This window comes from Magnolia sinica, chromosome 3 (genome assembly GCF_029962835.1).
Source record: "Magnolia sinica isolate HGM2019 chromosome 3, MsV1, whole genome shotgun sequence".
Taxonomy (NCBI): domain Eukaryota; kingdom Viridiplantae; phylum Streptophyta; class Magnoliopsida; order Magnoliales; family Magnoliaceae; genus Magnolia; species Magnolia sinica.
The window spans coordinates 6,625,286-6,648,291 of record NC_080575.1 but is presented as its reverse complement, the minus strand read 5'-3'; the positions used below and the strand labels follow the sequence as shown (position 1 = coordinate 6,648,291).

Sequence of the window (23,006 nt, the reverse complement as noted above, 5' to 3'; positions counted from 1 at the left end):
GGTACATACATTTTGGCCAGCAATGTGCCCAACTCATAATGATTCATGCATTCACATCATGCTTATTTTAAGGGTTAATAATATCTCTATTTCTTTAATGCAGGATTATTGAGAATTTAAATATTTGGAATGGGTGGTATTGGAAAAGGTAATTAAATGATGGCCACCAGCCGATGGCCACCAGCCGGCGTCAAATTGACACCGGCCGGTGCACCAGGCGGCGCCGGATTATCAAGATGGTCTGGAATATTGCCACCAACAGGGTAATTTTTTTGCATAGGAATCGAATACCAACCAGAAAATTGTCATAATTGCTGCAATAAAAAAGGAAACTAATCCTTCCCATTTATATTTCTTAGCTATCAAAAAATTATCTACACCTGAAGCAATGGTGAATGTAACACTGACCTTGCTGGCAACATTAATCATCTCTGTATTTTCAAAAAGAAAAATATGATCAGTATGATATTGGTGCTTTTCCTCCCTGCGGGTAGCGGTAAACTTGCCAACTGGTTGTATGGCATATAAATGTAAGGGTAGACCCCACCTTGCGATCATCGTGGTGTGACCCACTTGAGTTTATGATTGGTCTGATTTTTTGGATTCACCTCATAACATGATCGGTAGCAAATGATGAACGGAGTGGATGTCACACGAACATCTCTATTGGCCTCAAAGAGATTTTTCTTACCTGAACTTGATAGATGCAGGTTTCTTTTTAACTTTTGCCTTTTGTAACAGGGAGTACAGAAAGGGGAGTGCATTTATCAATTAGGATGATTGTTTCTGTTAAAGGCAAATTTCATATAAAGCTTCTCTGTCAAATTTTAGTATTAGAATTGAGAGAAGGATTAGGTGTGGCCCAGGGCCAGGAAACGGATTGGGTCCCGGCTAGGGAACCCACCGTGATGATATGGGGCCCATTTCTCAATCTCAGACCCTTTTCTGGTGGGCCATATTGATAGTACTAGATCTTAGCCATTGAAAATATATTTTATTTCACTTTTTTATTTCATTTTTAAAAAATAATCTAATTTTTTTATCTATGCAGTTATGAATGCAGCCGTACGTTCTATCATTGTAGGTGCCACTGTGTTTTCCATTATTAGAAGCATTTTAATAATCATTAAAACTACACGCCCACACATTGTTGTAGGCATTTCCATAATATGTATCTCGTTCATGGTAGCTGTGATATGGTGGTTATGGGACTTAACATAGGGAGAGACAGGGAGAGGTGGCCATAGCCCCTGTCCTGGCACAGGCTGAAACATAGCTCCATTCGAGCCATATCCCAACTGAAGTGGGCTTGCTATTTAATTTTCTTTGTTTGTGGTCAATATTGACTTGTCTATTTTCATTCTATTGAATTGACTATCTTTTAACTATAATTTATATGAGCGAATGAATGGTTTGGATTTACAATAGGTCTCCCATGTGTGATTTAAATGGTTTGGTGTTGCATCATTATGTTAGCAAAGCTCTTTGTTCATGTATTGAAGTTATGAGAATACTATTTATGGAAATTGATCTTTTTGCTCATTTCCTGATCTTTTAATTGGTAAGTGTCATTGATCTTGGTTGAGAATTCTCATTAATACATGTTGCCAACCTGGAAGAGGGCCCAAATAGATCATTCGGGTCCACCAAAAACTGACCTATGGACAGCCATAGACGATGATGCATGAACGGTAGTTTGGGCTATGAGATTGTACACGTGTGGCCCTCATTGTGGGTAGCCCACGTACCAAAAATCCCTGTTTTTGTTGAATGTGGACTTTTGAAGATCTATGATTTTTTATCCAATATAGGAGCTCGTCGTACCAACGCATTACAGAGCTTCTTAGTATGAGTTTAACCAACAACCCAATGTGTGGGACCCACCATGATTCGTGCAAAACATCCAATCCATCCATCATGTACGCCACTAAAATCATTCTTAAAACCTCTAAAATCAGCGACCTGGAATGAATGACCATTCATCCCGGTGGTTCGCATCTTCTGAATGGAGATGGTGGGCCCCATACGCAATTCACCAGGCTTTAATGGTTGATGTTTCTTTTCAACCGTTCGATGAGTTTTCGCTCGGCAGATTTTTAGACTAAAAAAAGAACACTTTAAGGGTTGCAAATGTTGGACGGATCAGATGTTATGCACACATCATGTGGACCCCATGCAATCAGTTGTAGGTTAAGCTAACCTTCAAAGCTTTGCAGTGGATTCAGCCCAGACCCACATTTCCCTGGAGCATTGTAAAATATCTCATGTGTCCTTTGCCTTTCTACATAACCTGGGCCGAGTGAGAATTTAAAGAGAGTGTTTGGATGTTCTAATTCAAATGAATTGCAATACAACTCAATTCATCAGAGCAAGCATAGACCATTATGATTATTTCAAGTCCAACTTCAAAATGCATTGAATTGTAATAAGGAGTTTGGTTGTCATTATGAATTAAAATGGCGCCTGTCCTTCTTTACCAAACTGATCAATTGCAATTCAATTCAACCAATCTGATCAATTGCAATTCAATTCAAGATTGCATCCAATTCAATAACAGTAAAGGGGCTAAAGATGCTTCATTTTTATTCTCCACGTCAATGTACACTCTCAGCTATCTGGTTTTTCCTTCATGTAAAAGAGAAGAAAGGAAGACAATGCGTTACCATCATGTGGCCCACCTCTCTGACGATTGGTTCAGATCTCATTACACGAAAGAAAGCAACGAATCTAAGGCCTAGCCCCCGTTTGCACCATCGAAATTGTCTTGCACGTTTGCTCGCCTCTTTTCCCTCCAATTCTCTCCCCATATCTTGGCCTCTGCAACCGCTTGCTCTCGGTCCATACCCCGGTTCAAGATCCGAGCTGTCTCTCTTGGAGAGTCGTCTTTCTCAGAACCATCTAAGTCCAACTTTTGTCCGGAGCCTCCCCCTTGTTCATTTCTCGCCACTCTTCCAGTTCTTTCCTCTTGTCTCTCCGCACCACTGCTGCTGCCTCTCCTCCCGTCAGAAGCTGTAGGGTAGTTGTATGAGTGGGATGCCAAGTAGGAAAGAGCAGTCACCACATCTCCAATGAGAGGACGAGCAGCCGCCTGCTCTTGAATGCACATGGACGCTACGGCAAGGGCCTGGTAGAGCCCGCGCATTGGATATTGGCCTTGTAGACATGGGTCTGCCAATTTCGGGAACTTCCGTCTATCGTTGAACATGGGTCGGGCCTGCAAAGACAAAATATGCATGACATTCAGTAATTTTTAGAACTCAGGACTATTTGCATGAATCCATCCAAGTAGCAAAAGTGCGTAGATCAAATAAAAAAATTGTGGCGGTGTTTGTATGGGCTATCCAATCGAATTGCAATAATTCATTAAGGGTGCGTTTGATTGCTCAAATTTTCATGAAATTTGGTGCAACCAAACATGCCCATGGTAAAATCATCCACTTGTAATATTACCTTCTCTACCATCTAGAATGAGGAAGTAGTCTGTCCATGACAACCCAACCTTGGTCCATCCACATCCAAGGTATTCTCCCTAATGAAATAATAGGCATGCCGGATTTATTTATTTTCGAGTAAAAAATGTATCATCCCACATCGGTCTGTTACGGCCCTGAATCGGCCTGTTATGGCCATTACATGCCTTTTTCTTTTCTTTTTTTTTTCTGGATTGGGCATCACAACCATGTATTGCATAACAGGTCCCACCATTACCGTTACATGCCTTTATTGACCATTTCTGAATACCATCCCCACAACCAATTCAGACTCACCATCTCAATAGGGTCACCATTCACATAGGATTTGGCGTCATGGTGCAATCACTGGAGCTCCATCTATGATGGATTCAGAGAGGGGATCTTTGGTCATCCTTTGCTTGACTATCTGATGCAGAGGCTTCCTTTTGAAGACCATCATTTTCTTCCTTCCCTTTCCTGCTGGGAGACTTTAATCCACAGGTACATACCATCTCAGCCCTCCACCAGACAGAGAGCTTTCTTCCCTTCGAGAAGACTTCTTCTCACTCTCTCTCCCATCCTAGAGGATCAAGAGATCTCTACTACAGGCTGGAATCTGTGGTGTATATTGCACCTCTGCAACCATGGTTTTAAGACATCGCTATTCGGTTTTACTTGCTCGGTCCTGAGTTAAAAGTTGTGACTCGACTGAGTCAGGCCAAGTTACAATGCTGACTTGTGGTGCCAAATGGTATTGGACTTGACCAAGTCCGAATGAACTTGGGTGAATTGTCAATCCTTGTTGGCAGCCAACTCCTTCCCCATATGGTATAAGGGGACCCCTCAGGATCCACTGTCTTGATCATTCTCACAAAGGGATGATTGGAGATCCCATACCATGGCTGTGACAGGATTTCATTGCATTCCCCGAGTTAAAGAGCCACCTACAATTCCCCTTTCTACTTCATGCACTGAGTGCACGGCTTGCAAAATTACAACAAGCAAAACCAATCACCTTGTCCTTCAAATTGAGCTCATGATGCCAATCATTGCAGATCTCTTCCTTGTGTCCCAGCCCTTCCTCCTTTTCCAGGACAAAGCCACCCACGGACTCTAAACCCAATGCAGCACTTGGTTCTCTCAGAGAGAGACTTGGCATGAGCTGTCTCTGTGCTCTACTTTCCTGCCCTTCTCAGGAAAGGACCTCCTATCCTAAACAAAGTGTCATCCACGACACTCTTTACGGGACAACAAAGAGTGTCATCACATGCATTTCATGTCCCACCAAACAGACGCACCTCCAAGTCTCAAAGTCTTCTCCAGGACTCTATCAAAGCATCGGCAATAATCCATATTACATCATAAGCCCCCCATCGACTGACTACTCGGGTGTCAACCCGGATGCTAACACCATTTTTCCAAGTCCCAACAGACAAGATTGTCAGCCATTGATATTATTTTTTGCACATCACATGTGCCTTTATCACAGTTGCATGCTCGGAATGTTAAATCATGACAATCTCAATGGTGTTTAGCAGAAAACACTTGAAAGAGTGTGACCATGCTTGTGCTACATGTGCTAAACACTCATGCCCTGGAGTATTACCGTTACATACTCTTGCATACTACAGAATGGATGACATGGACATTGTCATCATCAAAGATCCATCGTTTGATTGCCAGATCATCTTTATACACAATAGTTGGTGTATGAATACTGTACACTAACAAACAACAAAGGTACTCTAATGAGATCTAACCAACAGCTGGTGTGTTCTAGCAAGGAATGTGAATGACTCTGAAATCGGCAAAACACCTCTTTGGTAAGATTTGGGTGATTTCTGTTGCTTGCAAACAATCAATTCCATGGGGTATGAATACACAACCGAATTTGATTTACACTGACTTAATCTGAGCTGATTACCTCAGGCTGTCAATGGGTACCCAAACCCATCGGTACCCAATGGACCTGACCTGATTTTAATGGATCGGGATCCCATCTTTTGGACCCATTAAGAAATTGTGTTGGGTTTGGGTTTCACCTTTAGGAACTGGTTAAAATTCGGGTCTAGTCAGGTTCAGGTAATCCATTTCATGGACCTGATCACGGCTGGTTCAGGTCGGGTTTAGTTTGGGTTGGGTCTACACACCCTGCACGTGTCAAAGTGGTAAGTGTGCATGTGATCTAATCCATCCATTGGGTGGCTAAACCATGTAAATTCTTGTACTTATTGATGCAGGACAATTAATGACTTGCTCTAAAAGCTAGAACTGTTAGAGCATGGCGAATCAATCCCCTTATCTCATAGCCCAGGCTCCACATGTTATGGGTTAGGACCTCGGCCGAACCCCCCTCGTGGGCCCTAAATCACATAGGTACCACCTCACACGAGCCACCCGCCTCACACGGGCCGCCCACCCTAAATATGTCCTCACATCCCATGGGCTACCTCACTCGAGCCCGGTGTGAAAATGCCCCTGCATTAATCACCCCCGGTGAGGAGTCTCGAACCCGGGACCTCCCGCTTTGATACCAATTTGATGCAAGACAATTAACCACTTGCTCTAAAAGCTCGAATTGTTAGAGCATGGCGAATCAATCCCCTTATCTCATATCCCAGGCCTCACATCTCATGGATTAGGACCTCGGCCGAACCCCCTCGTGGGCCCCAAATCACATGGGTACCGCCTCACACGAGCTACCTGCCTGACATAGGCCACCCACCCCGAGTGTGTCCCCGCATCCCACAAGCTATTCCACTCGAGCCCGATGTGAAAGTGCCCCTGCATTACTTATCCTAATCCCAACTCAAAACCTAGATCCAAAGACCTGAGGAGTACCCAAACCTAACTGGATCCAGGTCTGAGTCTCCAGGAACTGAACCTGGACTGGCAAGACTCGAACCCAGTTATCCCAGGTACAGGTACTATAGGACCCAACCCAAATCCGGCCTTTTGGTTGCCCTACGATTTCCCAAGCTTATTGTACATGGAAAATGTAGTACATGAATATAAGATTGTTCCCGTGTGAGGACCTCCCTTTGCCCTGCCACCGCCCACTACAGCCCGCATGCTGCATGGTCTTGTGATCCGAACCGTACTGGTGTGAACTCTATGCTACAAGGGCTACCACCAGGAAAAATAAAATAAAAATTGAACTGATGATTTTGACCATCATTATCTGTAGATAAACAATGAAAAAGAAAATTTTAAATGACTCACATTCAACTCTAAAAATCAAAGATTAGCATAATCACCGAACCATGATTATGGGACAATAACTTATTTCTGTTAGCCATGAGAACAAATACAGTTTAAACCATCTGACCATCTTAGCATGTGGGCCCAAGTGAGTAGGGACACACTGCATACTGAATCATGACAGAGGCAAAAAGAACTCAAGGCAAAATGTCATCAAAGAGGAATTCCTGGAGTTGTGCTGATAAATATTCCAAGTCTCTGCAAATCCAGCCTTCTGGATCCTGACGGCATTTGTTTTGGTATTCCTAATGGTACAATTGGGTATTTTCTCTATATAAGGGAGGAGATCTGTGCAAAAAGGTTGTGTAAGGGAGCAATAACCTATTTTTATTAAAGGAGTTTTTACAAAAGAAAAATGATTTACTCCCTAAACTTATTTTACTAAGAGAATTTTTACAAAAGGGTATGGTGTTCTGAGGGAGCATTGAAATGAACATACGTATATCTCCCTCTAACATTCCCCATTCAGGGAAGAGCACCTAATCAAGATGTGGTTTCTAAAACAAAGTGCTCACCCAAATGCCTTACTGTTCAGATGTCTATTGGAATACGGAGGATCTCAAAGGGTGATTGGAGTTACATCCTAACTAAACAACCATTACGAATTCAAATGGTTGAATTTTGAAGCTAGTTCAAGCAACATGCAAGTGTACCCGTGTAGGAGACTTTTTTTCTGGATGGATGGTAGATCAACGGAGGCCACCCAGCTAACACTGCAGCGTTTAGATGCCCTCACTGAATTGAATTGCGAATGTTCAATTCAATAAATTGAAAATAACTTAAGAGGGGCTATCCCAATTCCATTCATGATGAGGGACTTGCTGCCAAATAGCATTTCAAGTCTAACTTGAAACTCATGGAATTGCAGTAAGCAGTTTATTCAATATAAAGGAATTAAATGATCCGATCTCCATCCTGGTCATCTCCTCCATAAATAATTGAAATATTGTAGTTCAGTCCAATGACCATCCAAATGGACTCTGTAAAAGAGACGATCTGAAAATCAGCCACGGAATCAAAAACATCGAAAGCCTTAGGCAATCTCATCTGCAAGAGTGGTGGGTACATCAGTAATGCGGTCAGTACACATTCCAAGCATATTCCAGGGTGGTTACTTTCTGGATTTGAGTATTCCAGAAATCAAGAGATTTTTTGAACTTTTCCAGTAGAACTACATCACTCCTTTGGGAGCCAAACCTGCTCACTTTGTGATGTGATGAGGAATTACAGGATACTCAAGAAGATTAAGGTGAACAGTACACATGCACCCCAAGCACCGGGGGGTATCCAAAAACTGTTCAAAAAATGGACATTTGCTGGTAGAAATTGGATGGTTGACCAATGACCACTATTTTCCTAACTGTGAATTTGGACAGTTGACCGCTATTTTCCTAACCATCCATTTGACAGCCTTTGTTGCGACTACGATCATCCAATCAATGGTGTCTTTTTTCTTCCTTCCTTCCTCGCTTCCTTTCTTTTCTTTTCTTTTTTCTTTTTTCTGTTTTTTTTTTTTTTTCTGTTTTGGGTTGTCCCCCACTATGTTCCAGCCAATAATCTGGACTGTTTTGACAGGAAGGTATATGCAGTGAGCGAGTCGGTGCATGTGCATAATTCACCATACTCTGCTAAACTATGATATAATGCTCTAATTTGGTCTAAGCTGACATAAAATTTGAGACTGAAAACAAGATGGAATATAATAAATCAGCATATAATAGTTATGTCAAAAACTATGATAGCTTAGTGAAGCCCGGCTATGGTCTACTCAGTATGATTTCAAACCCCACTTGATGTGCCAACATGGCATGTTCGTGTGAGATTGAAGCCATTCATTGGGCAAGCCCCACTGTGAATGTGCCGTGGCCCAAGTATGAAGCTGCTCAGGGCATCAGGTGAGCCACATGTTTCCTGGTTTTTGCACAACGGCACATCATGGAGTCCACCAGATGAATGCCTGGATCTTGGGCAGGATAAGAAATCTCATTCTCATTGCATCTCTAGATTGGTTGTTCTGAATTCCAAAAAAGCACTGGAAAATTAGAACAAGATAATAAAAGAGAAAATTTTCAGTCACAATATCACAAATAGATTAGAAGGGTTTACCCATGAAATGAGATTTTGCTCTCCTTGAGCTTTGCTGCTATCGATAGCCCTCCGTCCAGTAATCAGCTCCAAGAAGACTACCCCAAAACTGTACACATCGGATTTCACAGTTAATTGTCCGGTCATAGCATACTCAGGAGCGCAATAACCATAAGTCCCCATGACCCTGGTGGAGACATGTGACTTATCTCCAACAGGACCCAGCTTTGCAAGCCCAAAATCAGATAGCTTAGGTTGGAACCCCTCATTCAATAATATGTTCGATGATTTGAAGTCTCTATAAATAACAGGAGGGTTTGCTTCATCATGCAGGTATTCCAACCCTTTGGCTGCACCGGCCGCAATCTTTATCCTCGTATTCCAGTCCAACGGCTCTTTGTCAGGAGGAAGATCTACATAGACCGTTTCATCACTCATGGTCAAGTTAAAAACGTTAAAAGCAACTATATTTGATTGAAGTGTGTTAATTTTTTTTTAAAAATGAACAACAACTATGATGAATTATTTAAATGCATTAATGTGCTTGTCCATGCAATTTTGTATCTAAAGTAGCATGCATACTGAGAGTAGTCTACCAACATACGTAATGGGCTAACGCACATGTGTTAAGAAGTACTAAATTGTGCCAATATATCCTGATGTATGAAAAAATCAAAAACAATCTCATGGACGGTTAGGATTGAAGGAAATCAAACAATCTAAGGGAAAAAAGGGATTAAATCTGCACTGTTGATCCCGACTGCTACAACTTTGCAACCAGTTATCTGTTTCGCATGTATCATATGTTGTGGAAAGCTATCGATGAGCTCTACTTCCTGGTCAATTGTTTATTGGCCTTCAAACGGCTTCGCAAAATTCAATCGCTTCAGGTGTCAAATTTAAGTTTGAAGATAAAACGTACTATCTCTCCAATAAGTTTCATTTTCTTTATTTTTAGGGGTTTAAGAGTCCATGTCCAGTCCAACGTCTCTGTTTTACTCATCTAAGAGTAATTTACGAGTTCAGGTAGGATTAGACATATTTTACTATTATTAGTAATTTTTACTATTTTGGGAAAGTCTCCTAGCTTGATTCAGATTAGGAGTCTAGGGCCTCATTGGCTTATATAAGGCCATCAGGTATGTTGTAGAGAGCATTTCATTCAATAATATCAATTTTTATTCTTCGTTTTAGAGATTCTCTCTTTCCTTATGAATTCAAGGGCTACTATTGAGAAGAAGACATTGATCTTCTTCCTTTATCCATGCATCTGCTACGTTGCACCCACATTAAAATTTCCCAAACAAATGGTATTTCTATGAATAAGGGATTTTTCAAAGGATTTGCCAAGCTGATCACATATAGCCAGAAGAAGACAACGATGATGGGCACTTGTACAAACTTCAAAACCAAACACACTGCTGCAGCCAAACTGATCAGGTGGGCCTGCTGTTGAGCTAAACAGAATGGCAAAAGTGGTCCTCAAAGAAAGGGGTTGAACAGACCTGACATGAGTATTGGGATAAGAAAATGAAGGCGCTCAGTTGCTCAATAAATTTAAAACTTACGGTAATTTGTCTGAATTTTGGAAGCACCCGGGTTTGATTTTGGTAGGAGTCAGTTTTCAAAATCAAAGAACAGTTTTGGGTCCGTTAAAGGGAGTAGACATCCCAAGTAGGGAGAAGTTAGTTCTTAGTTGTCTCATGGCTGTTTGAACATCCAAATCAGGGAATTTTTAGTAGGAATGAAGACAGAGGGCTGCTTGATCATTTGTATTTGGGACGTTAGTTTATTTGGACAACAGAAAAGGAAAAGGTTTGGAATTTTCTGGTTCTATTTCGCTTGAGGTTTCATATAACCTTCCTTGATCATTGATCCTACATGCCTTCTCTATGTTACAAAGTACACAGAGAACCGACCACCCAATGGAGTCACAAATCAAACCCAACAGCTTCAGTTTCTTTTCTACAATCTCATCCAGAAAAGACTAGAACTCTAACCCAGCTAACTCAAATACTCCTACCACTGGAAGAATAGAGATGAAAATTGTTTATTTATCTGCATTAGCTGGTACTACCTTTGGATGAAGCATGAAACTATGTAACTCACATAGCATCTAACAATGATCACCAACCACAAAAATGGTTCACCATTATATTCTCCAAACACATGAACAATCTTCTTTTCATTCTCCAATCACTGATGCTGAGCTAGCGAAGTAGATCATTTCGCCAAAAACACCTCCAGTATCAAACTAGAACAAACAATATTTACATGACATGAATCATGAACTACTATAAACAATGAAGTGTGCAATTCTAGAGCCAATAACAATAACCTTCCATCAAAGATGGGCCAATCATAATATCTAGTATGTGTATGGATGGGGTATGCAACAAATTGCAATTATTATTTTTTTATCAGTGAAAAAAATTAAAAATAATTGCAATTATTAGTATAGTAAAATGGAAATAACCAAATTGTAATTACGTTCCTTATCATCAATATTCAGGTTTTGGAATTCGTATTGCAATTGAGATACTATGCCATTCTTGGGCTGAGAGTTTGTTCAGCTTTTAAATTTTCAGTTTTGGGGTCCATGGCTCAGTTATCCAAACCGTTGTTTATTGTGGGCCTCACTGGATGCCCCACGTACCGAAATTTCTCCCAGATAGGGCTGTCAACTGGCCTGGTCTGGATTTTGAACTGTTTGGCCTGGGCCTATTATAAATTTTGATTTTTCCTTGCCTGAGCTGCCCCATTGACAGCCCTACTCCCAGAAAAATTAAAAAAAAAACCTCACATTCTTCAATAATTGGCCAACAAATACACAGTTCATAAATGACAGGAACAGTACCAAATCACTCCATAGCTTGATTCTTCCAACCATGGGGGCTATTTGGGGCAAAGGTCATCTACAACAAGGCTCAATGTACCAACATAGTGGACCGCTGAACCATACACCTCTTTTGTACAAACTGACAACCTGAATGATACTACCGCCAAGCTTGATTCTTCCTACCAGGGGGCTATTTGGTGCATGGGCCATCTACAATGAGGCCAATCATACCAACATCATGGACCACTGAACCATACACCTCATTTGTACAAATTGACAACTCGAATGGTACAACTGTCCGAGCATTGTATACTACCTCAATGCAATTACATGAAAGGAATGTCACTGTCATTTGAGTAAACAATGGTGCTATTTGGCCATTTTCTCTTGTTAAATCCAACATCAACAATTTAATTCACTCGTGCATCCAAGTGCAGCCCAATTCTCAATGTGGGAGGAATCATACAAACCATATCAAAGTGCGCAGTGGCAGCCATCTTACCATGAAGATGGTCTTCCAATGATCCCAATGGCATGTACTCATAGACAAGAAGACGCTGGTCTCCATCAGCACAGTATCCGATCAGATTGACGAGATTAGGGTGATGCAAAAGGCTGAGCATGAGAACCTCCACCAAAAATTCCCTGTTTCCTTGGAGCCCATCTCTATCCAATTGTTTTACAGCAACAACCTGCTCAAAAAGCACATATTCGCATTAGTAAAATGCAAAAGTTTTCCAGAAATCTACATTGTATTTTGCATTGATGTTTAAGTTCATTTCTTAAGGATATGATTCAGGCATTCCCAAACCGCACAGAAGAATCTCTCATCTTCAACTCAGACCGAAGAGTTCAAACTACAATCACAAATATGCATGCAACTCGGGGGCAGATTAGATGGAGTTGAGAGTTAACTGAAGCCACCTCAAGAGGACCCAACCCACAACCCGACCTAACCTGAATACAAAACCAAGGTGCCCAACCCAAATTCCTCTAGACTCAACCCAACCTGACCCAAATACGAATGATTGTTCCCAACCTGAGCTAACCTGACCCAAATTTTCTCCACCCGAACCCAACCCGATTTCAAATCAGGCTGGTGTTTTCCAACCTGAACCCAACCCAAGGACCTTGACAACACAACCCAGACTCAGGTTGGGTCAATTACGTTCGGGTTGTCCAAAAGTCAGGTTGGTTCAATCACAAGCAATTGAAGAAGAAAAAACCTGAAAATAGATGGAGATTTTACCTGCCCCGTACTCTCCAAGCGACCCTTATAAACACGTCCAAATCCACCTTCCCCTAGAAGACACTCAGGTCTGAAGTTTTTTGTTGCAGCTGCAAGCTCTCTAAAGGTGAACGTTTGCGCTCCAATATTAACATCAGGCCCAGGCTTTGGACCAAATGATTCCTTTTTCGACACTCCATTGCTTCTTGTTCTAAGTCTGTCAGCTCCTGGAAATCCATCAAAAAGCCAAACCAAGATATATGATCCTGAATTCAGAAAAAGGAACCTGAAGATCGAAAATCAAAATAGCAAACTCCATTCTGTATCTGTTTATATTCGCAAACAGATGAAAATTGCCACTTATCGGGAAATCAAAACTGTGTTATTTCACAATATACCATTTAACCCTTTTAAGCACTAGTCTTTGAAAATGAAGATGCCTGACAACATTGAATCCATTTTACAGGAATTTCCATGTGAATCATGAAACTCCCTACACTCCACTTTCCAAGATCAGATCAAGTGTCAATATGAATCACTTACATATGTTATCGTCTGGATTTAAAATTTTAAAATACAAATTCAAAACACAAGAATTTGAAGACATTAAAAAAATAAAATTCCATATTCTTTCATTTGGAACCAAAACAAGGAACTCCCAAGAAAGTACCTACTTGGTGAAAATTAAAACCCAACGCTATCAGATCCGTTTGCAGTATACCTGGACTAAGCTGTAATTTACTGAGGAAACCGAACATAGAGATATGTTACCGTAATTTAAATATAAGTCATGAAAACTAGCTAAGCTTCATTTTCCAATGTCAGTGAATCTCAGTACTACCCACTTGAAAACCATACTAGCACACCAAGATCACAAACTCAAAAATTAAATAAAAGAAAGAGAAGGGGGGGGGGGGGGGGGATGATGCTCCAATGAAAATTCCAAACAATCAAAATCAAAATTCGATCATTTCTAAAAATATCCATTCGCCAATTTAAGCTCTGGTCCTCAAAAGTAAACAAATACATATACTTTATAGAAGAAACATCCAGTCTCAAATTACAGCACTTAACAAATAGGGCATTAATCCATACAGGTGGGCCCATGTTTTAGTGATCCATACTGTCCGTCTCATAGGACCCACAGTGGATTGGGGATGCTACAGGTAACTCATCCATCAGAACATCCTAGTAATTGGTGATAAGCCAAAAAGTGATGGTCAAAAGGAAAATATAGCCAACAAGCCATATGTACATGCCAAGGTCTACCAATGGATGGCTGGGATTGTCCAACGGAAGATACTTTTGGTCCAACACCCATCCACAGCGTGCCCCATTGGATCAATGAAAACAACGCTCCATTTTCCAAGATCAGATCATATTGCCAATCAATCCAATAAGAGCAACCAAAATGAATGCAAAATTCACAAAACAACATTCAGATTTCAGATAAACCTGAAGAAAACTAACTTCCATGATCCTTGGACTTCGTACGTGCCAGTGTCCCCAGGTCATGAGCTGTACAGGCAGGCTCATGGTCGGACAATCCAGACCGTGGATCTGACAGGCCCCAGCAGTTTGCCCCAGAATCATACCAGATTAAAACATCACCATTGTTGCACTTTTTAAACGCCACGGACCAAATTGTTAGGATTGACCATTGATGAGGTTACCAGGCCATCGTTCACAGACAGCAGGACCCATCAGATCAACGGTCTGGATGACAGTATCATGGGCCGCAGTTGTACGAACAAACGATCAAACAGTTAGTGATGTCCTATTGGGAACATGACAGGGGCATGGTCCATCTACAGTAGGACCCATCAGATAAACATCGAGGATCACAGTATCATGGGTCCCACCTGCACATACTCAGCTCCCAAGGTTCGTGTAATTTACCAATTCAAAACCATACAACGAATCGAATCAAAATTCAATAGAATTACGCAAGAAATCCGAAAATTCTCCACACCCACCACTTCAAAATAAAAAATTGCAACGGGCCAAACAGTGAACACATCGAAACAGATCCAAGAAGCAAAAAAATAAGATCAAACAATCCAAAGAAAACAGACCTGAAGATAATCTGGAGATATGAGATTCAACAGTTGGCTTTCCATCCTTCCCACCAACATCATCTCGCAGATTCCCTCGATTGAATTCCTCTTCCTCCTTCGAATCGAAACATGGAAAGCAGCCCATTTAATCAATCAATCCAACTTCCGATTACAAAGAAAACCAGAAATCAAACACCATTCAGTCTCCCATTTCTATTTTGTTTTTCTCGAGGGTAGGGACGAGATTGATTCCAGGAAAATAAATAAATTTAAATCTTTTTCTTTTGAGGAATTTCCTTGTACAATTTCAGATCTGATTGAAGAAGAGAGAGAGAGGAATCGAATCGAATCGAAGAAGGAAAGAAGGAAATAAAAGGAAGCGTTTTTCCTTCGTTCCGTTTTTTAGATGGAATGCGTGTAGAACAAAGCCGGCTGTGTATTCAGCTTCTGGACACGCGCCTCCCTCTCTATAAGAAGAATCTAATCCAATTTGCTGAGTCGATTCGCGCGAGGAGGGTTCTGAGGAGGTTCTTCTCGGCGATAGAGCTGATTGGAAACTAGGTAAACTCTCTGGGGCCCACACATGATTTATGTGTATTATCCACGCCGTTAATCCGTTTTAACAGCTTATTTTAGGTTGTTATTCAAAAATTTAAATATTACAAAGATAAAAGTGAGCCACGCCACAGGAAGAGTGGGGATAGTGACATCCACCGTTGAAACCTTCCTAGGGCCCAAATTGATGTTTATTTGTCATCCAACCTGTTCATAAGGCCAAGGAGACATGGATTAATGTAAAATACAAATATAAGCTTGATCTAAAACTTATGTGGTCCCCCAAGAAGTTTTCAACGGTAAGAATTCAATTCACACTGTTTCCTCTGATATAGTCCATTTGAGATTTAGATATACTTCAATTTTAGAAGCGTGCTCTAAAATGATATGGAAAAACGGATGGACGGTGTGGATAATATAAATACATGATGGTGGACCCCACATAGTTTACTCAGTACGCTAAGCATAGTGAGTTAATAAGTACGCAATCCGCTCTCTTTCAGGCAAACGTGTCAAACTTGAAGGCGAGTGATGGGATGTTCATCGGGCACGGGTTTGGTGAATCTGGGGATTTAGTAGATTGGGTGTAGCCTTGACTGTGGGGCCCATCGTGATGTATTTTACTTACATCCATGCCGTCCATCCGTTTTAAAATCTTCTTTAATGGTAATATCCTAAAACATTGAAGCAGATACAAAATTCAATTAGACAATACCACAATAAATAATGGTGAATGATCATTAAAAACTTCTTATGGACTACAAAAGTTTTGAATTAAGCTGATATTTGTGTAGTCCATTTATCCATTTTCTTTTTACCTTATCAACAGTTTGGATGGTAAATAAGCGTTTTGGTTTCGTTCAAGAGGTTTTTAATGATGGATATTCAATCACCACTGTTTCCTGTAGTATGGTCCACCTGAGGTTTGGATCTACTTCAATTTTTTATATAATTTCCTAAAATGACCTGTTAAAGCCGATGGACGGAGTGGATGTAAGCTACATACATTACAGTAGGCCCCTAAGTCAGAGATCCACCCACCTTGGTGTATCCGGGGATCCACCAAAGCCGCACCTATGATCATCAGCTTACGTGTGGTTCTACCATGGAGATCTCTTGGCCCAAAACCGAGATGGCAGGGAGCGGATTAGCTGCGGCTCCAGCCGGACCCAAGACGGTGCGACCCTTACAGTGGGGCCCACCTTGATGTATGTATTATATATCCATACCGTTCATACTTTTTTAAAAGATATTTTAGATAATATCTCCAAATATAAAGCAGATACGTATCTCAGTGGACTAACAGGAAACAGTGGTGATTGAACGATCCACCATTAAAAACTTTCTAAGGCCCACCGTAATGTTTATTTTCCATTCAAACAGTAACTTCAAATAAACCTAGATGGAGGGAAATAACAAATATCAGCTTGATCCAGAATTATTGTGCCCCATACCAAATTTTTAATGGTCAATAACTTCTGTTTCCTATGTTATGGTCTTCCTGAGATTCGCATCTACTTCATTTTTGGGCCCATACACGAAAATGATATGAAGAAACGGATGGACGGCGTGGATATAGAATACATACATCAAGGTGGGCCTCACAGTGATGGACGCACCGTCTTGGGTGAGTCCCGGGCAGCACCTAATCCGATCACGGATGGCAAGTCAACATTCAGTCACCTCGTGGGCCATACGCGGTCCTTTTCTTTCCGACCATAGATTTTTCTTGTGCATGTGTGGCCCGATAGATACAGGTGATGTTTGGGTCCCTTGTGGAGATCTCTTCGCCCAAACCGAGATGACACGTGAACCCTCAACAGGTGGGCCATACTTGTTCCTATTTTTTTGTGACCGTTGATATTTTTCGTGCATGTGTGGCCCACTAGATACAGGTTACGTTTTGGCCCACCGTGGATATCTCTTGGCTTGTACCGATATGACACGAGAACGCCTCACACGTGGGCCATACGCTGCAATATTTTTCTCTGACCGTCGATATTTCTCAACCATACGTGGCCCACTAGATACAGTTCCGGCAAGAAACTTCTTGACAAGGTGGGGTCACGGTTGGAGCCGTCTTAAAGAGTGGAAATGATCTCTCGCACGTGCGACACATTGGCAGGCAGTGTACGAATTGATTTTTCAACATCTACTCGCGCGAATCGCCTAGCGATTAACTAATCAAGGTACCCGTTTTCCAAAACAATATCTTGTTTTATTTAAGGAAATTTACTGCGATCGAGAGGATAGACCGTGCATGCAAACTTTCTGATGCGCGTAGTTGTTTTTGAACTTCTTGGCATCCAACGTACTTATCCGGACCGTCCATTAGGACTATTCCACTCTTCTTCTTCTACCGTACGAATATCTCAGAAATCGGATGTCCTAAATATCCATGAATAAGCCTATCATGGATTAACGATTTCAATTGGATTGACGGATTGGATCATCCGATCAGTGTAATATTTCCAATCCACCCTTCGAAGAGTGGAACGGACCTGATGAAGGGTCCAGATAGGTGAAGATGATGCACGGAATGTCCCATACATTCAGCGCGCTGGATCGTTTCTCGTACGGCCACGTATTGCTGTCCGATACATGCAGAATACTAGCTTTGAATCTGGGGTTATGTTCCAATGATCGGAACCGTTTATATGGTGAGCCTCCCAGTAGATGCAGATTCGAACAAACTAAGCCTTTGATCATTAAATTCTTTTCAATTATGGACCGTCTCTTTTAACGGTTGTTTCATTGGCCATTAATGGTATCTTCAAACATTGAATTGTTTTGGGAATCTCCCATCTGGCCATCCATTGTAAGGTCAATGATATAAACGGTTTGGATCGTTTAGACCTCATTCAAATTGCTAAAAAAACAATACATCAAGATGCACCGTACCAAACCTCCTATTTTACTGATGGGTGGAAAGTGCAGGGAAAGGAAACATGTTTTTCACGTTTGTTTGTCATCGTCACTTTTTTCAAACAAATTGACGTCCATTTCCAAATCACATACGTTTGGCTAAATATAATTTTTTTGAGAAATCCTTTTAATTACAACTTTAAATCTTAAAAATGTTTATGATATAATGTGGGCCCCAGTTTAAGATAAGATTTATTATTATATCCATCGATACAACTTACATGTTCAAAAGATTCTATCTCTTGTTGCAAAAGCTCTACGGGCGCAGATGGGATACTGATAAGGTCAGTACCCAAATTGCTACTGAAGTGACGTCACCAAGCTATGTGGACCTCACCATGATGCATGTGTTGTATCCATACCGTCCAACCATTTTTAGAGATCGTTTTATGGTATTTCAGAGAGAATGAAATAGATCTAAATTTCAAGTGGACCCCACCATGGAAATAGTGGGGACAGTGATATCCACCGTTCAAAACTTCTTAGGGGCCGTGATAGTTTCCGATGAAGCTGATATTTTTGTTTTCACCTAAATCTATCTCTATGTTAACTTATGAATAGGATGGATATCAAAAATACATCACCGTGGGCTCTATAAATGTTTCAACGGTGGGTGTAACGGCTCCCATAGTTATCTGTGATGGGTCCACTTAAAATTTAGATCTTATCTCATTCTCTTTGTAATGCCATAAAACGATCTTTAAAAATGGTTGTACAGTATGGATATGACACATGCATAATGGTGGGGTCCACATAGCTTGCTGACGCCACTTCAGTAGCCATTTGGCTACTGACCTTGTCAGTATCCAATCTGCACCCAAGCTCTACACAGTTAGTACTATTCATGTGACATCCACTCTGTAAATTTCGTGTGGCTTTCTCTATTTCTCGTATAGCTGGTCCAAAATTCAAGAAATACATATTATGTACATGATTATGAAATAATCCTGACTTTGAGATGGATAATTGGGAAGCGGAAGCTCTGCAAGGTCCATTAAGATTTATGTATTTTATCCGCTCCGTCTATCTATTTTCCTATATAAATTTAAGATGTATGCCGAAAATAAAGCACATACAATGTTCAAATGAACTGCATTATAGGAAGCAGTTGACTTGAACTTCTACAATTGAAAATTTCTTGGGAGTATAGAAGTTTTGGATCAAGCTTATATTTATTTTTTCTTTCATCCATGTCCTGTGATTTTATAAATAGGTTAGCTGACATGTAAACATCACCATGGGGCCTAGCAAGGTTTCAATAGTAGAAATCATCATCTCCACTGTTTCTTGTGGTATGATCTACTTGATCTTTGAATATGGTTCAATTGTGGGCTCAACCCATTATATTAGATGGAAAAGGGGATGGTCTCGGTATGCAATCTGATTTCGGATAATGATGATTATAGAATAAAAATATAGATGGTTAGAAAAAATGTTCAATCGTCTAGCTTAACATACACATGTGGATCACTTACCAGTCATATCTTAATTTATTATTATTATTATTATTATTATTATTTTGTATTTGGTACCTCTAACTACCACTACCGAATGGATGGCCTGGATCACAAATTGGCATGGGCGACACCTCAAAATTTACGCCCAAGTTCTATAAACCATTATCAAATTATTAATTATTCGTTTCTTTCAAGCATGCGTGGTCCACGCAAGAAAATGAAGCTGATGAATTTTTGGACTAAGGAGCATGTGCCTAAAATCGAATGTGGAGGTTAAGAATTTATATTCCTTTGAGAGTCACCTTTGAACGGATATGATGGAACACAAACTTTTGTTTATCCTGTCCCAATAGTTCATGTTGTGTGGCCCACCTAAATCATGGATCAAGTTGAATTTCTGTCCAAATGACTAATATTGAGGGGCGATGTTAATGGACGGATCAGATTTGGCTCATTACAAACCCTATGAAACTCAGTTAACTAAAGTTATCATACTGTTTACTCAGAGTTACATATAGATGGGATTTTGAAATAAAAGAAGGTTTTCTCTATCCTTTCCTACCAGAAAGTATGATCCATTGATCATGCTACCTGGAGATGGTCCACTCATCAGATAAGATGGGACACATGTATAAATAATAGTCAATTGAATAAAAAATTATCATTAACGGTCCACGTGCAACCTACAAATGTGATACGGTTGATATGAGGAGCGGCTTGATTTTAAGCTCGAGTACGTTTAACATTGTCCCCCACTAGATGAACTGGTCTAGATCTGACGCATGCATGCCATTCTTGCTCCCGAGCTCGCGAGTACGATTCTTCAAGTGGCTTGAGTAGCTTTTGCATTTCTCACTATTTTATATGGCGCATGATCGATCATACGTGTGGGGACACGTACTCTAATCCAGACCCTCCAATTTTTTTGCTCCATTGTGGGTGGATCAGATGAGAAACTTTATGCAGATTGGATGATCCTGACCACCTATTGCAGTGTCCATCAAATGGACGATTGAATAGAAAACGACCAATTTACAAATTCAACAGGAAAACTAGAATCGTTAAGGTGATCTGGTCAGTGCAGATTTTGGTGCATGTTCCATTGATAGGAAAAATTACGAATCGGACGGTCTAGATTAATGTTCATGTACACCACCATCACGATAGAGAAGTTACAACTGTTTAAGAAACGGTGCAATCGCACACGAGTTTACAGTCTAATTGAGGCACGTGAGACGCGGTCTGTTGGTTTTTTTATTTTACTGTCTAAATGGGGCACATGCCCATCAATCTGGACCATCCAAATGACAAGTCGCATCATGCGTAGGTTGTATCCGAAGAATAGTGTGAATGGATGATCCCAACCGTTCGACCATGTGTAAGAATTTTGGGTCAACGGGCCATCGTAGGTGAGATTAGGTGAGACCCCGGATCCACGGACCGTGGAGACTAATGGGATGTACGTGACTGCATCCACGCCGTCCATACGTGTTGAAAGCTCATTTAAGTGCTTGATCCAAAAAAATGAAGCAGATCCATAACTCGGGTGGACCATAATACAGGAAACAGTGGTAATCTACCATTAAAAACTTCTCGTGCGCCACAAAAGTTTTGGATTAACCTGATATTTGTGTGTCTCTTCATGCAGATCTTTGTGACCTTATCAACAGGTTGGACGGAAAATAAACATTCCAGCAGCCCCTATGAAGTTTTTAATGGTGGGGATTCAATCACTACTGTTTCCTATGATATGGTCCACGTAAGATTTGGATCTGCTTCATATTTAGGATGATGCCCTAAAATAAGCTTTGAAAAATAGTTGGACAGTGTAGATTTAAGGAACATACATAACTGTGAACCTCACAGTCAGGAGTCCCACCCACCTTGGCTTGGTTAGTAGGTGGGTCCAGAGGAATTATTTAGATGATTTTAATCATCTGATCATGGTATTTTAAGGTAATTTTCAACCCACCAAGGACCCACATAAATTTTCACCAGAATAAGCTAACATGAATTAGATTGATCATGGACAAAAAAAAATTGAGTTTATTTGATTATTTGGATTTGTGGATATTAATATTTGGATGGTTCACAAAAAATGAAGAATAATCCAACGGTCCCATTTTAACAATCAGAGATTAGGGTTGTTCGACCTATCCGGTTATGGGACAGGGACCCAGTGATTGTGGGCTCCACCATTTAGTCAGTTTAACTTGTGTCAGTACTGTATGCCACGTGTACAGTTTCTTAGGGAAACGGATTTGCTACTTCCCCCTGCCACTAGCCCGGTGGCTGCTCGTCGGTACTCTGTGGGCCCCACCAGGATGTATGTGTTTCATCCATGCTGTTCATCCATTTTTATAGATCATTTTATGGCTTGATTCCAAAAATGAGAGGGATATATATCTCATATGGACCACACCACAGGAAAACAATAGTAATTAGATATCCACCATTAAAATCCTCGTAAGGCCCACAGTACTGTTTATTTGATATCCAATGTGTTGATTAGGTCATAAAGACGTAGATGAAGGGAAAAAACAAAAAATAAGCGTAATCCAAAACTTTTATAGCCTCCACAAACCTTTTAATGGTCGATGTTCATTTAACACTATTTCCTGTGATGTGGTCCACTTAAAATTGGTATATACCTAGATTTTGGCCTCATACCCTAAAATGACCTAAAAAAATAGATGAACATCATGGATGAAACACATACATCATGGTGGGGCCCACATAGCACCGAACATCAGCCATTGGCTGGTGGCAGGGGAGTAGCCAATCGTTTCCGTTTCTTAAGAAAACGGATGGGCTACTCAGTGCTATGTGGGCCCTACCATGATGTATCTGTTTCATCCATGCCATTCATATATTTTTACGGATCATTTTACAAAATAATTCAAAAAATGAGGTATATCCAAATCTAAAGTGGACCACATTACCGGAAACAGTGTTGAATGAGGGTCGATCATTAAAAACATTTTCGGGCCAGAAAAGTTTTGGATGAAGCTAAACTTGGTTTTTCTCTTCATCTGGCCTGTATGACCTAATCAATAAATTGGATGTCAAATAAACAGTATAGCGTGCCTTAGGCGGATTTTAATGGTGGATATCTAATCACTATTGTTTTCATGTGGTGTGGTCCAC

General features: G+C 40.7%; 1 protein-coding gene across 2 annotated transcripts; it reads right to left on the bottom strand.

Moving 5' to 3' along the window:
* Positions 1–2,561: 2,561 nt before the first annotated feature.
* Positions 2,562–15,366, bottom strand: LOC131239403 (serine/threonine-protein kinase PBS1-like). Of its 2 annotated transcripts, none has more exons than XM_058237093.1 (5): positions 14,941–15,366; positions 12,887–13,131; positions 12,140–12,329; positions 8,820–9,211; positions 2,562–3,214 (listed from the first exon to the last, which is right to left on the bottom strand). In XM_058237093.1, the coding sequence occupies exons 1-5, from the start codon at positions 15,065–15,067 to the stop codon at positions 2,735–2,737; spliced, it is 1,434 nt and encodes a 477-aa protein (XP_058093076.1). In that variant the 5' UTR covers positions 15,068–15,366; the 3' UTR covers positions 2,562–2,734. The 2 variants fall into 2 exon arrangements, with proteins under 2 accessions (XP_058093076.1, XP_058093078.1); XM_058237095.1 differs by having other exon boundaries at positions 12,887–13,092; positions 14,941–15,364.
* Between the last annotated feature and the right edge of the window lie 7,640 nt (positions 15,367–23,006).

What these genes read in the sequence shown, in the direction of transcription:
- LOC131239403 (XM_058237093.1), bottom strand. Translation starts at nt 15,067, where the DNA reads ATGGGCTGCTTTCCATGTTTCGATTCGAAGGAGGAAGAGGAATTCAAT. An exon ending in ATTGGAAGACCATCTTCATG is followed by an intron (nt 9,212 to 12,139) that starts GTAAGATGGCTG and finishes CGGTCTATGTAG; the next exon opens with ATCTTCCTCCTGACAAAGAG. An exon ending in AGCAAAATCTCATTTCATGG is followed by an intron (nt 3,215 to 8,819) that starts GTAAACCCTTCT and finishes TTGTCTTTGCAG; the next exon opens with GCCCGACCCATGTTCAACGA.